This window comes from Callithrix jacchus, chromosome 1 (assembly GCF_049354715.1).
Source record: "Callithrix jacchus isolate 240 chromosome 1, calJac240_pri, whole genome shotgun sequence".
Classification (NCBI taxonomy): domain Eukaryota; kingdom Metazoa; phylum Chordata; class Mammalia; order Primates; family Cebidae; genus Callithrix; species Callithrix jacchus.
Window position 1 is genome coordinate 99,134,607 of NC_133502.1, and position 12,714 is coordinate 99,147,320.

The following is a 12,714-nucleotide window of genomic DNA, read 5'->3' on the forward strand; positions in this document are numbered from 1 at the left end:
GGAGTGCAATGGCACTATCTCAGCTCCCTGCAACTTCTTCCTCCCCAGTTCAAGCAATTCTCCCTCCTCAGCCTCCTTAGTAGCTGGGATTACAGGTGCTGCCACCATACCTGGCTGATTTTTTGTATTTTTAGAAGAGATCATGTCGGCCAGGCTCATCTCAAACTCCTGACCTCAGGTGATCCACCCACCTTAGCCTCCCAAAGTGTTGGGATTATAGGCATGAGCTACTGTGCCTGGTGGTTCAGTGGGTTTTGATAGAAGTCTGCCTATAAGACTTATATTTGTATTTTCTTTGAATATTTTTGGCTTTTTCAAATTGCAGAAAAATTCATCTTTTGACTAAAAGATCTTGGTCACTTGATGATCATGCCTCTGTTACAGTGTATCTGTTTTCTAACATTTTATAAGGATAAAATCAGTTTTATATGAACCTGCATTCTCTCTACTTATATTTAAACCTATCCTTGTATCAATTTAAATCATTATAAAACTATATGTAAGGATAATAGAGTCAGAAGATCTGACTTTTATAAAACTCTGACAATTATAAAACTCCGGAAGAGGGAAACTTCCTTGTGAAAAATCCAAGTGGGCTTTGGAGTGAGCCTCAGCAATAAGCCTATCTCTTTTCTTATGATCTTTTAAAAATAAGATGGCTTTCTCCTTCCCCCAGATACTGTCACCTGGGGAGCAGGACTTTTTTTTTTTTTTTTAGAGTTGGCGTCTCGCTCCGTTGCCCAGGCTGGAGTGTAGTGGTACAGTCATGGCTCACTGTAGCCTCAAATTTCTGGGCTCAAGCAGTCCTCCTGCCTCAGCCTCTCCAGTACCTGGGGCTACAGGCATGAACCGTTGCACCCAGCTAGGGAGCAGGATTTTTTTTTTTTTTCCCAAAGGCAAACAGTCTTTATTATGAGAAAGCAGTGTTATCTAGGAAAGTCACACGCTGGTTTCTTTCTAATAAAATGACAAAGCAGATTTCTTAAATAATTTACAAAGGGCAGAAATTGCTCTCGAATAGGCTACCCCTCCCGGCATACCCACAGCACTCTGCATAGAGCATATAAATAGGTACCTGTGAGCCCAGGGTCTTAAGCCTGGAAATATCTCCTATGCCTTCCTCTGAGTCCCTGGTAGGGAAAGTAGGGATGAGAGTGGGGCCCTCAGGAGCCTTGGCACCAGAAACAGAGACAGTGAGTGACTCTGCGGATGACACCCCCAAAACCAGACACCTGGGTACACGGCTAAGAGCTCTCAAACATCGGATGCTAGCAGTTCACGTTACAGATGAGGCAAATACAAAGCTCAAAGTCAGGTGTATAATGAGTTTCTAAGCTCAAGAGTCCCCTGGGGAAAGCAGAAGGCACAATTCTCCCCACCTCTGCAAATTACTCTCCCCAAGACACTCTCGGGCTATGGCTGGCAGTCACTGATGGGTCCAGATGTAGCCGGAGCATGGGGGCTCCAGGCCCCTTGTTAGTCAGGTCCTCATTAGCAGGGGCCCAGGGGTACTGGTGACTCCTGCGGACTTCCTCCAGGAAGTGCATGGGGAAGCACAGACATCCTTGGGTGTGAAGCCTTGGCGGTCAGACAGGGCTTGTTTCCTCTCTTCTGCCATGATGGCTTCATCTAGCTCTTGGGACAGCTTCTGTAGGTGCTGAATTCCCGCCCCCACAGGCTCTAGATCACTGTCAGAGGGGCTCTGTAGACGAGTAGGGGCTCCAGAAGGCTGCCTCTCGCCTCGACTGCCGTAATGGGTGGGCACATGAGCCCATCCGGGCAGAGAGGCAGTGATGCTCCTTCTCCCAGGGGTCTGCAAGTGAGTAGGCAGGGGAGGCTCCAGACAGCCAGGTGTTCTTCTGGCTCAAGCTGTGAGTTGGGGATCCACTGCCCTTCTGTGCCCCTCTCTTCCTCCTCTTGGCCTTCACCTGGGTCTCCACCAGCCACTTGGTGCCACTTTGGCAGGACTCCTGGATTCTCTGGGACATGGCACCCAAGGCACTCTTAGCTGAGCGAGCTGCTGCCTGGAGGCCCTGCTGCCCTGGCTCTGGGGTTTCCAGGCATTTCCAGGAGGGGCCTGCGCGGAGGTTGAGGTTGACGGCTTTCAGGGGCAGCCTCCTTTGGAACTGTGCACAGGGACCCTAGGGCCCCGGAGGAGGTCTCCTGATGGCTGGCCACAGGCTGCAGCTCCTTGCTGTTCTCCAGCTGCTCCTGGTGCCGGAGAGATCTCCAGTGCACGGAGGTCCCCATGCTCTGCCACCGAGAAGCCATCTGCCTGGCCAAGTCTTTTCTGCCCACTACACTCAGACACCAATGCTGATCACACCCGAGCACCGGGAGCAGGATTTTTAAAAGCTTCCCAGTGACTCTCATTTACAGCAAAGTTTGAGAGCCACTGTCTGTGGTCAGTTTTTTATGAGTTTCATGTATGAGATCTAGATAGATCATTTGCTAGTTCAGGTTATTTGATTTTGAGAGAATTTAAAAAACTAGAAAGTTATGTTTTAAGCCAGGGGTTACGAATGAGAATGCCTACCTGAGCCAGGGAAGCCAGAGTGAGCAATGGGGACTGCAGCAGCCATCTAAATGGTCAGTGGCAACTGTGTTCCAGCTGCTGTTGCAATTCAGAAACTGTTAACTCATAACTTTTCTAGAAAAGCTGTAAATCTGTATTTTTATATGAAACTTTTCAATTTTTAAATTTTGGGTCAAGTGTTACTACATTATAGGTTAAATAAAACATGTCTATGGGCCAGATTTGACTTGGGAGCTGCCAATGTTGTGTGTTTTAAAACTTTGTCTTTGCAGGACTGAAAGTATACTAAGCATGTATCAATATGTTAAAGTTGGCATTTTTCATTATATTAGATCTAGTACTTAAATGCATTTCCTTTAAGCAAGTTTTTCTCTTTGATATTAGATATTCTTTAAGAACCTCTAGCTTTGATCTCTTCACCGTAATTCCAGTGGGGTGTTCCCCCCACCCCAAGGGAGTATTCTGTCATCTCCATTTTGATGGTGGAAGTTGTGGCACACACCCCAGAGTACATTCAGACAGCAGAACCCTGCTATCATGCTGGGAGTGCCAACCAAGACCAGATTTCCACACATATAATGCCAAGTCCCAGAGTTTTCCCTGGAAATGTGGGGCAGAGCCAGTATTATCCAGTGCTGGCATCACTTGGCCATGATTTGGAATTTACTAGCAGCAAGACCAGCAGAGAAGGCAGGTGTGGAAAGGCACCAGAGGTGCTCAAAGCACTCATGTTTCCAGGGAGTACCAAACCCCCAAAAGACTATTTCTCAACTTTGTTCCATGAATTAAAGTTGTGAGTTACTCACATGCAAGATGGCTATAAGTAAAATAAAAATATTCATATTCACACATCTGTTCATCTAAAATAAGTCATTTAACAAAAAAGTTGAAAAACATTATGCATATTGGATGATAATGTATTTATGTTAAGATATGATTAAAATACCTAATTTTGAGGAAATAATCTCTAATTTTTTGGTTTGGGGATTGTTTTTAGATCATGAGGCTGGAGATGGAGTCCTGAAGCCAGAAGAAGCAGGCATGCTTTCAGAAGAATTAAAATGGGCATCCAGGCCTGAAAGTACGAAATTAAGTGGAAGAGAAAGAGAAATGGACTGTACAGCATGCAGCTTAAGAACACAACCAAATCCCCACAAACTCTGGGAAGATGTCCCAGAATTACCTCCAATTCATAGTTCTTTAGCACCCCCCAGTGGGCATATGTTAAGCAATGAGGATAAAACAGAAATAGATGATAATCAGTTTACAAAATCTCACAGTCGACTACCATCCCAAATTCAGGTTGTGGGAAATGTGGGGCAACTTCATGGTGTTACACCTGTAAAATTATGTCGAAAAGAATTACGTCAGGTTTCCGCCTTGGAACTATCATTGCGACGTTCCAGTCTTGGAGTTGGGGTTGGATCAATAGCTGCTGATTCTGTCGAAGTATCTAAACCAAGTGACTTAAAAACTTAGGCATTTAATAACAGAACTTTCAGTAGACATGTAAAAAGATTCCTTTTTCTAACCTGTTAAAAATGAAAGCTCAAGCTCACTACCTCTTTCCTCAGGATAAAGGAAGAAGGGGAGGAAGGAATCCCTAATCCTTTTATATACTATAGATATGTACATCTTCTGTAACATTTGGGGATTTTTAATTTAAATTCCCAGTAACCAAACACGTTTCCAATACTTGATAACATTTAAGTATTTACATTTACAAATATGCTTAATGTTTTTTCCAGGCATATTTGAAGAACAAAACTAATAATAGACTAAAATATCTAGTATATATTATTATATACATGTACATTATAAAAGTATATGATATGACTATATTATTGTTATTCTCATATACAAGTATATTGTTATTTTTAAAAGATCCAGCTAAATCTTGCTTTTGTCAGAGGGAGTCACCTGCTGCATATGTGGGCTAAGACAACCTGTCAGCTTTATGGATTGAGGCTAATTTACAGTCCTCAGAGCTCACAGAAATGGTCAGTTGTGACTTTTTAAACTTGCTCACTGTTCTGTTTCTGGAACTTTTTTATATTTGTAATGTTGTGTTTTTGGTTTGCTCATATTATGCAATATAAGTTTTCATGTCTTTCCTGCTCTGTACACTCAATATATCTCTCATTATGCTACTAAAATTGGGAGAAATGGATGCTGTTCCATGGAACAGGGAAACAATAGAATAAAACCTAAAGCATTCTAACATTTCAAGAGAAAGAACACTGGTTACGACATCTCTGGTCACATGGACTGTGTCTGTAAAGCTTGAAGTCTGGCCAAAGCATCTTTAATGATCTGATGGGCTTAAGTCAGATTTTTCTCTACAACCTCCGTAGTTAGGTTTTACAAACTGGCTAAACTACATTGGGGCTATAAATATGTCAATGAAATTTTTACTATAATCTCCAAGTTTTTCTGGTCAAAATTTTACTATATAATGTACAATTTAGTTTGGTATTAAGAACTAAACAATTTGCCCACCAAATGTAGTTTGTACTTTTTAACTATACTTTTCAGGAAACATCCATTGTAGTGACCTGAGGAATTATTTTGTTACTTATGTTGTTGTTACTTTTCCAAACTTTCACTTGTAAACCAAAGTTGAGTTTCTTAAACTAATTACTGTTTGGGTGTGGGCAATAGCAAAACCATCCTGACACGGATGCTTACTTAATTAGAGTCACCCACTTCCTTGCTGAATCCATTTTTTCTGATGTAGCACTACCACAGACCTTTTCCTTTTGTCCTTTCCTCTGTTGCCGTGGACTTGAGCATTTCACATAGGACCCAAGCTGTCACCCTGTGCTCAAAGACTGAAGGCTTCCTTTCTCTAGCTGCTAGCCCCTAGGGAGTAGTTTCTTGTTTTCCTTGCTAAAATCCAGTTCCTTTAGGAAGCAGATCAAAACAAAACAAACTTATGAAATGGGTAATAGTTTATCTCTTAAGCATGGTACTAAAATTCATTTAAATTAAATAGATTTCTGTGGACTTATCTGGGAATGAAACAATTTATAATATTCATCCAATGAGTTACTGTTTTCTAAATTTCAAACAACTAATTTAGAAACTAACTGGAAAATTTTACACAAACCAAAGGTAAAACATACATGTTATAAATATGTATAAATGCACTGACCTTTTGCCATTTTATATATATATATATATATACATATACACACGTATATATGCAAGGATATAAGGAAATGTGTTTGTATTTCCACAGGTAAAACCAGTATGTGTAAATTAATTATTTCTAATTAGGGCATAACACATTACTTAATCTTACGAAGCATTTATAATTAGGACATTCATTAATAAATACATATTTATTTATAAATACATTATTGCTGTGCCTTGTTGAAGGCACTGAACTGACCTTTTGCCATTATCTATATCTATATCTATATATACACTTATATATAAACACTCGTATATATAGTATTATATATACACTTGTATATAAATATAGATATATCTATAGGGTATACATTATAATTTCATTTTATAATATATTTCATATGATTTTTTATTATATATAGCTATAATATATATAGAGATACACTTGTATTATACATATATATAATGGCTGAAGGTCTGTGCCTTTAATAATAACCACAGCATTTACTTATTTATTTAGAGATGGAGTCTTGCTCTGTCACCCAGGCTGGAGTGCAGTGTGTGATCTTGGCTCATGGTAACCTCTGCCTCCCAGGTTCAAGCGATTCTCCTGCCTCAGCCTCCTGAGTAGCTGGGATTACAGCTGCACGCCACCATGCCTAGCTAATTTATTTTGTATTTTTGGTAGAGACAGGGTTTCACCATGTTGGCCAGCTGATCTCGAACACTTGACCTTGTGATCCACCCACCTTGGCCTCCCAAAGTGCTGGGATTACAGGCATGAGCCACTACGCCCGGTCAATAATATTTTTATAAATAAATAAATACTTATTAATGAAGATCCTAATTATAAGTTCCTTATAAGATTAAGTAATGTGCCATGCCTTATTTAGAAATAATTCATTTAAGAATGTATCCTGATACTGGAATCCTACTTGCTCAAGAAATTAACACATACTTGTTAATTACCTGTGGAAATATGCATTTCCTCAAAGCAAGTCACTAATAAAGCAAGAAAATGGATATCAAAACAACAATGATTAGGTTTGATTATACAAATGTGAGTTGATTTTTAATAACAAAGATATGATTTTTTTCTTCCTTTTGGTTAAACATATATCCTTTATATACGATGACAGATTTCATGCTACATATGCAAACACACATATAAATAATGTGAATAATATATTCTGGAAATGAACCTCTGGTCATTCTAGTTTAGTTGGTGTTCTCACAAAGGAAAGAAAAAATTAGACACCTACCCAAGGCAAGTAAAATTGTTTTTTTACATATTCTAATAATGATTTTACTATTTTTCACATGCTTTGTCTAAACATTTTGTCACTTTATTGCCTTTTGCATGTATATAAAATGTTTGTGATTTTCTTTTGTTTCTCTGTGATAAAGCATTTGAAAAGGAAAAATATTTATACAGTACCAGTTACTTTCCTAATTGTAGAGTGTTATAGCTAACAGAGATGGAAAGTTTTTTAAGTTGGGAACCATAGGTGGTGAGAACATTGATGAAAGTGCTTTTGTGCTTTAATATTTGCTTTATTTTGTTAATGTATTTTTTTTTTGTTACCTCAGTTCTTCATATCTTCATGAACTCAGGGTCCAGAGACTCAGTAAAAATACCTATGATCTTCATTAATGTGGTCTAGATTGCCACTAGCTGTTGCCTTATTCAGTGTAGGCCAATAAAGTGAGGAACGCTTATTTGAGACTAAATTCCTTACATTAAAAAAAAATAAAAGTCTATACTAAGTTTTGGAATGAATGTCATGGAGTGAAATCCTTAGTGGGAGTTGGGTTCTGTGGACAAAATAAATTCTCATACATTAAATGCAAGTATGACATTTTGATCTTTCACGTATTTCCTTAGGCACCTACTCATGACTTTAAAACAGTGGGATATCAGTATTTAAAAGTTGAGATAGAAAGTTACTTATGTCCACAATTCCTCTCTCAACTTCACTGGAATTTTTTAAAAAATTCATTATGTATATTTTACATTTAAAGTTATAACAGATTGTAAGCTGCCTTGATTAACACTGATAATATACTCTTCTACATTTATATTTTCAAAAATTGACATAAAGGTGAGAATGAGATCCATCTACAATAAGCATCTCAAAAGCATTCGGCATGTAGTACTTTTGAGCTTATATTGGCAGAAGTGTACCAAGGGTAGGGTACTGGGGAGCCTCTGCCCAATAAGGAAAAGTATTTTATCACTGTCATTGCTGCTGCTAAAAGCAGGCTGACTTCATAGATTATGTTGTTTTTAAATTATCACAAACGATGCACCCCTTATTGCCTACGCTAAGGTTGACTGCTGTGATTCCTTGCTGTTGGAATGTACTGCATACAAAGCATCAAACACAGGAATAGTGTTTGATATTTATAATGGCTTTTTTTTTTTTTTTTTTTAAGTCGGAGTCGTGCTGCTGCCCAGGCTGGAGTGCAGGGGCATGACTTCGGCTCACTGCAGCCTCTCCACCTTCTGGGTTCAAGTGATTCTCCTGCCTCAGCCTTCCCAATAGCTGGGATTACAGGTGCCCTCCACCATGCCTGGATAATTTTTGTATTTTTAGTAGAGACGGTTTCACCATATTGGCAAGGCTGGTCTCGAACTCCTGACCTTGTGATCCACCCACCTCGGCCTCCCAAAGTGCTGGGATTACAGGCATGAGCCATTGTGCCTGGCCTATAATGGCTTTCAGGTTGAGCCCAAACATGAATCCATAATAGATGTAATTAGAACAAAGGAAATTATGAAAAGAAATCCCAGAAAAAGTTGATGTTATAATGATGGCTTTTGATATTTTACATAGTTCTCATTTGTCTGTTTTTATATTTCCTTTTAGGAATTTCTTCGATGAGCAATATTTGAAATGCTAACGGTATAATTTGATTAAACCCAAATATATTCAATTAGACCTAGATATTATATTCTACTGGTTAATTATAACACACAGCTCTATTGAGTTATCTCTATAGTATTTTAAGAGCAAAATCCAACAATCTCACAATCTGTTACAACAAGCAAGATCCCTATATCCCCAAGGAACAAAACCATTCACAACAGAAAAGAACAGAAAACGAAATATTTTTCTAAATGTCTACTTAATGATTCTTGGAAATTTAAAATGATCTATTAATAATTATATAATTGAAGTAGAACAAAAGGAATTATTTTAAAACCATACTTGTATTTTTATTGTATTTTTAAGCTTACTATAGCATATATATAAAGCAACGTATAATTTTTCAAGTCCAAAGTGGTAAATATTGTTAGAAGTTATGTGATCTAATGTGTCTTATTTTTAAATGAACCATTCCTTGGACCCCACACCCCAATTACCAACAACAAATTATAGGCATATACTTTTCACTTCCCACAGTGATCCAGGATTCCAGTAGTTCTAAGACAGATGACTGGAGTGGGAGGGAGACAGGAGGGAAAGAAGTTTATGTGAAAGCATTCCATAGACGAGCAAAGGATTTTCAAAAAGTATTTTGAGAGAATATATTTCTCTGGCGTAAGGACTGAAACTTAAATTCAACCTTTGGCTATCTCTACCCACTAAAGAATCCTCTTGGTTAGTACTGACTTTGCCATATAAAAATAGACAACTCAGTTTTTATACTGGTTCCTTTTCCTTTGTTTATTCACTCAGAATATCATGAGAAGAAGCCATCCTAGATTGAATTTGAATAGTAATAGTGGAGCCATTCAATAGAGAATTACAAGAAATTGCAGTTTGGGATAAATTCTAGTGGCCTAACAACCTACACTGAAGAGAGCAGTTAGGTCTTAAGTGGTTTTACCTTTGAAGAATCATGAATGATATGCCAAAACAAACCAAAACCCCCCGCATTTGATTGTAGGCAGAATAGGATTTATTTTTATAAAACAATATCTCAACTAGTTTGCTTATTTTTTCCCCTCTGCTAAAATATCCCTGAATTTTTCTACAAAAAAACCTGTGTATAAAAAACTTTAATTCATGATAACAAACCAGCAGCTATTGGCATGCCTTGAGAGGCTAGATTAATGTTACTCATTTTCATTTGTGGCTTGTAGTTGCACTTCACTGTCCTGTCCTCTACAAGTGAAAAGGAGTGAGGAGTTATCTGAGTTCAACTAATTGACAATTTTGATAATTTAGAACTCTTAAAATTGTCAAAGTTTTGTTGTTACTTTCTAGCATGCTTTTTCTAGATGGGAATAATGAGAACAGGGAAGGGTATCTTAATACTGAGGAGTCAATCTCCTTTCGAAATTCCCATCACCTGGGAGAGTTGGGCAGCATCTGAATTGTTACATTCAAGGCCTGGGCCTAAGCACATCGGTCTCTCTAGACACTTTCCTGGCTAGCTCCAGGTGTCACCAGCTGTTAAGACATGACTAGAATGACACAGGCTATCATCTTATTAATGGAGTACATTAAATAATATTTTCTAAATCAGCCTTTTAAAAAAAATCTATGAATCACTACCCTGCATTTAAAATCAAAATTTTCAAATTCAACACAAAATAATTAGGAGGGAAATTACTATTTTTGCTATATAGAAAATAATCTTGCTTTACCAAAAAAACCTTGATCAAATGAAAGCACTTTGGAAACTGAAGCATCATATATATTTAAGATTAAATTATAAGTAGGTTTTCCATACAGTTGGCTGCCAAAATGGGATAACTGTTTGGCACACATGGTTGTTTATTTTATATAAATGCATATCGTAAGACATCTTCTAAACAAATTATTTATATGTTTTAGTTATATGGGTTATCAACGGTATAAATAAGAGTCTCTGGGAAGACTCGTGAATTCTAACATTTTAAAAACTTGCTGAATTTATTTTTATAGCTATAGAAGTGTTTCATGACTGTTTCTTTGCTTTATGAGTAAAAGAGGATGTTTTCTTTTTTTTTTTTTGAGACGGAGTTTCGCTCTTGTTACCCAGGCTGGAGTGCAATGGCGCGGGTCACCGCAACCTCCGCCTCCTGGATTCAGGCAATTCTCCCGTCTCAGCCTCCCGAGTAGCTGGGATTACAGGCACGCGCCACCATGCCCAGCTAATTTTTTGTTTTTTTTTTAGTAGAGACGGGGTTTCACCATGCTGAAATCTTGACCTCGTGATCCACCCACCTCGGCCTCCCAAAGTGCTGGGATTACAGGCTTGAGCCACTGCGCCCGGCCCCAAAGAGGATGTTTTCTACTGGATCTTTGAGCACCAGTTTTTGGCTAATTATTACTTTTTTTTTTTTTTTTAATAACAGCTACATTTGTGAACTATTGAACTATGGCTAGAAAATAACTTTAAACTGGTAAGAATTTTAGACTCTATTTTCCCTCAAAGAAACTATAAAACAAGAAGTTAATTTTTTGCACATGTATAGGTATATGATCAAATAAAAAGCAAATCAGTCTTCATTTAGCATCTGAGACTTTTAGCTCCTAAATACAAGAAGTGTATTAGAATTAAATTTAACATTACCATAGTGGCCTCTCCTTCATAAACATTCACAGGAAAGCTCATTCCCCTTAGCTTGCAAGTAGCTGCCAGTGTAAAGAATATTTTATCTCTAGTTCATAGAATCTCAGTAGCCAAGTAAAGAGAAGGTCAAGACTTCAAGGGTAATGGAACCTACAATCATAAGTATTCCAGTGGATTGTGAACAAATAAATCAGAAAAGGGTACTAACATACAATTTTCCTGAGTTACCTTCAGTGGTATGAGGTAGTCTTAGTAAGATTTATTTAAAAATTCAGTGTTTCCCATGAGAAAAGAAGGTAGGTTTAAGCATCTGATTATGTGAGTATAGCTGGCCCTTCACCCTTCAGGACATGGGCCAGTACTGTGGGGTTTAGTTCTTATATGGGAAAGAATCCATGCCTCTTCTAAAGGGTGAGCTGGTAGCTAAAGTTATGTATTTTCTGAAAACATCAAAAAATGGTGTTGTCTATATGTAAACATGAAAATTTCCACAGGCTTTTAATTTACAGACATTTTCCTGCTTTATGTTTTCTATCAACCTTTTATTTTTGCTGATAGAGCTGAAAACTAAAAGTCCTATCCCTCAAGGAACTTATAGTCCAGTGATGTTACTTATGGAGAGAGTAAAACAGGGTAAGGAAATAGAAAACTAGGGGTGCTTTTTCAGGTGGAAATGTGTTTCTGAGCTCATACATACATAAAGCTGTAAGAACTATATGTAAACTTACCAAAAAATGCTTTTCTAATGTATGCATGCTCAAAAGGAGCAAGTATCATAAATTGTATCTGAACACAGAAATCACATCCAACCAGCTTTGATGGAAGAAGAGCACTTACAGTTTTAAGTCTTATGTTTGGGTGTTTGATAAATTTTGAATTAGTTTTTGTACATGGTATGAGATGGATGGGGTCCAACTTCATTATTTTACATGTAGATATCCAGTTGTGTCTATCAATTTGTTAAAAAAAAACTAATAAATTGTCTTCATATGTTTGTTGAAAACCAATTGACCACACAGGTTTATTTCTGGACTCAATTTTATTCCATTGGTCTATCCTATGACAGTACCACACTGTCTTCATTATGTAGCAAATTTTAAGTCAAAGTGTGAATCCATGAACTTTGTTCTTCTTTTCCAATATTTGTTGATTATTTGGGGTCCCTTAAGTTTCCATATGAATTTTAGACCAGTTGTAAAATTCTACAAAAAGGCAGATGGAATTTTGATAGGATTGCATTGAATCCATAAATCAGTTTGGGGAGTACTGCCATCTTAGCAATATTCAGTCTTCCATTCCATGAACATGAGCTCTCTTTCCATTCTTTTAACCATGTTTTTTAGTGTTCAGTGTACATGTCTTGCATTTCCTTGGTTAAATTTATTTCTAAATATGTTATTTTTGATGGTACTATAAGTGGAATTGTGTTCTTAATTTCATTTTCAGATGGTTCATTGCTAGTGTCAAGAAGTACAACTGCTTTTTGTATATTGATTACTATTTATTTTTAGTGGATAGTAAATTGGTTTAGAAAC

General features: G+C 37.5%; 1 protein-coding gene and 1 pseudogene across 9 annotated transcripts in view; one reads left to right on the plus strand and one right to left on the minus strand.

Annotated features, from left to right (window-relative positions):
- Positions 1-4,646, plus strand: part of KIF27 (kinesin family member 27) — a 107,489-nt gene extending 102,843 nt beyond the window's left edge. For 8 of the 9 annotated variants that reach the window (XM_035303673.3, XM_035303662.3, XM_078367587.1 and 5 more), the window contains one exon: positions 3,534-4,646. In XM_035303673.3, coding sequence (XP_035159564.1) covers positions 3,534-4,015 — 482 coding nt within the window. In that variant the 3' untranslated portion in view covers positions 4,016-4,646. The remainder of the gene's footprint in view (positions 1-3,533) is intronic. The other variant, XM_035303644.3, reaches the window with a different exon arrangement.
- LOC103792453 (protein PIMREG pseudogene) lies at positions 1,353-2,495 on the minus strand (annotated as a pseudogene).
- Positions 4,647-12,714: the final 8,068 nt, after the last annotated feature.